The sequence below is a fragment of the Cottoperca gobio genome, chromosome 17 (assembly GCF_900634415.1).
Source record: "Cottoperca gobio chromosome 17, fCotGob3.1, whole genome shotgun sequence".
NCBI classification, from domain to species: domain Eukaryota; kingdom Metazoa; phylum Chordata; class Actinopteri; order Perciformes; family Bovichtidae; genus Cottoperca; species Cottoperca gobio.
Window position 1 is genome coordinate 10,067,225 of NC_041371.1, and position 1,292 is coordinate 10,068,516.

The 1,292-nt window shown below is 47.2% G+C and overlaps 1 protein-coding gene across 1 annotated transcript; it reads right to left on the reverse strand.

Annotated features, from left to right (window-relative positions):
• foxq1a (forkhead box Q1a) lies at positions 1-981 on the reverse strand. The gene has a single exon (XM_029453985.1). It carries the CDS (start codon positions 979-981, stop codon positions 139-141), a length of 843 nt encoding a protein of 280 aa, XP_029309845.1. The 3' UTR covers positions 1-138.
• Between the last annotated feature and the right edge of the window lie 311 nt (positions 982-1,292).

Consider the following 1,292-nt stretch of genomic DNA (forward strand, 5'->3'; position numbering starts at 1 on the left):
ATCAAATCTGATAATGCTTTAAGTGGTACAAAAACAGTGTAACACCTTTCCACCACAATAAAGTCCAATTTAAGTCCTCCTCTGTGTCCATCATCAGTGCACAATGATGATTTTTAATCACCAAATACAAATGTTTATTTATTTCTGATATTGCAAGACTCTGTTTGAAAGCAGCCCACAGTCATAAGCGTTTGGCACATGCGCATAACTGGAGTCCATATAGCAGGCTGACTTGACGTATGGAAATGAGGCAGGTGTATTTAAATGAGGCATCATTAGTCCAGTGTAGCACGGCCAGGTGAAGGCAGGGTGGAGTGGTAAATGTTCCTTGTTTGAGTCTCTCTTGAATGGCTTGCTGAGGATGCTTTCTATCGCAAATGAACTAGTAAACTTGACACATGTATCAGTCTTGGTGGCGGGTGCAGACTGCTGAATGTTCTGCGGCTCCTCTGCGTGCTCGAACACCTCTGGCTCCCTGCTGAACTTTTTATCAATGCGCTTTCTTCTGCGCCGGAACACCCCATCAGCGAAGGTGTACTCGCTGTGAGGATTGAGCATCCAGTAATTGTCCTTTCCCCAAGGTCTGGACGGGTCCCGGAGCACTTTGAGAAAGCAGTCATTCAGAGACAAGTTGTGCCGAACCGAGTTCCTCCAGCCGGTGTAGCTGCCTCTGAAGAACGGAAATCTGTTCATCAGATAGTCGTTTATTTCAGCCAAAGTCAGACGTCCAGTGGATGAGTCCCGGATAGCCATCGCGATGAGAGCGATGTACGAGAACGGGGGTTTTGGTCGTCGTGTGTACGGCTTGGACTTGGTGCTGGTGCATGGAGTAACAGGTGCAGGGCTGTGCGCCACGCAGTCCCCATCCGACCCCAGCTCCTCCTCAGCAGAAAGAGGAGAGCGCACACTCCCCTCTACATCCCTGGACCTCTCGAAATCCTTCATGTCATAGTGGCTTCCACACAACACCTCCAGCTTCATTCTCTTTGATCTATTTTCCTCGTTGTATAAGACTTATCCAACACGCTCTCCGCGTAAAGTCCTTCCCTTGTGTGCGTCAAGACGCGGAGTGCTTTGAATTGAATCCAAAGAAGTTATTATTAGCTATCATACCAGAAGAGAGTGCTGAAGCAAGTCTCACCTACAAATCTGTGTGAGCAGCTGTTTATAGCCGGCTCACCTCAGGACCAACCCAAATAGGGCGGAGTTAAATTATTTCAAAAGATTTGGAGCATCACAAAACATCTTCACATTACGTGCGTGATCATCTGTAATACAATTGTGATCATGAT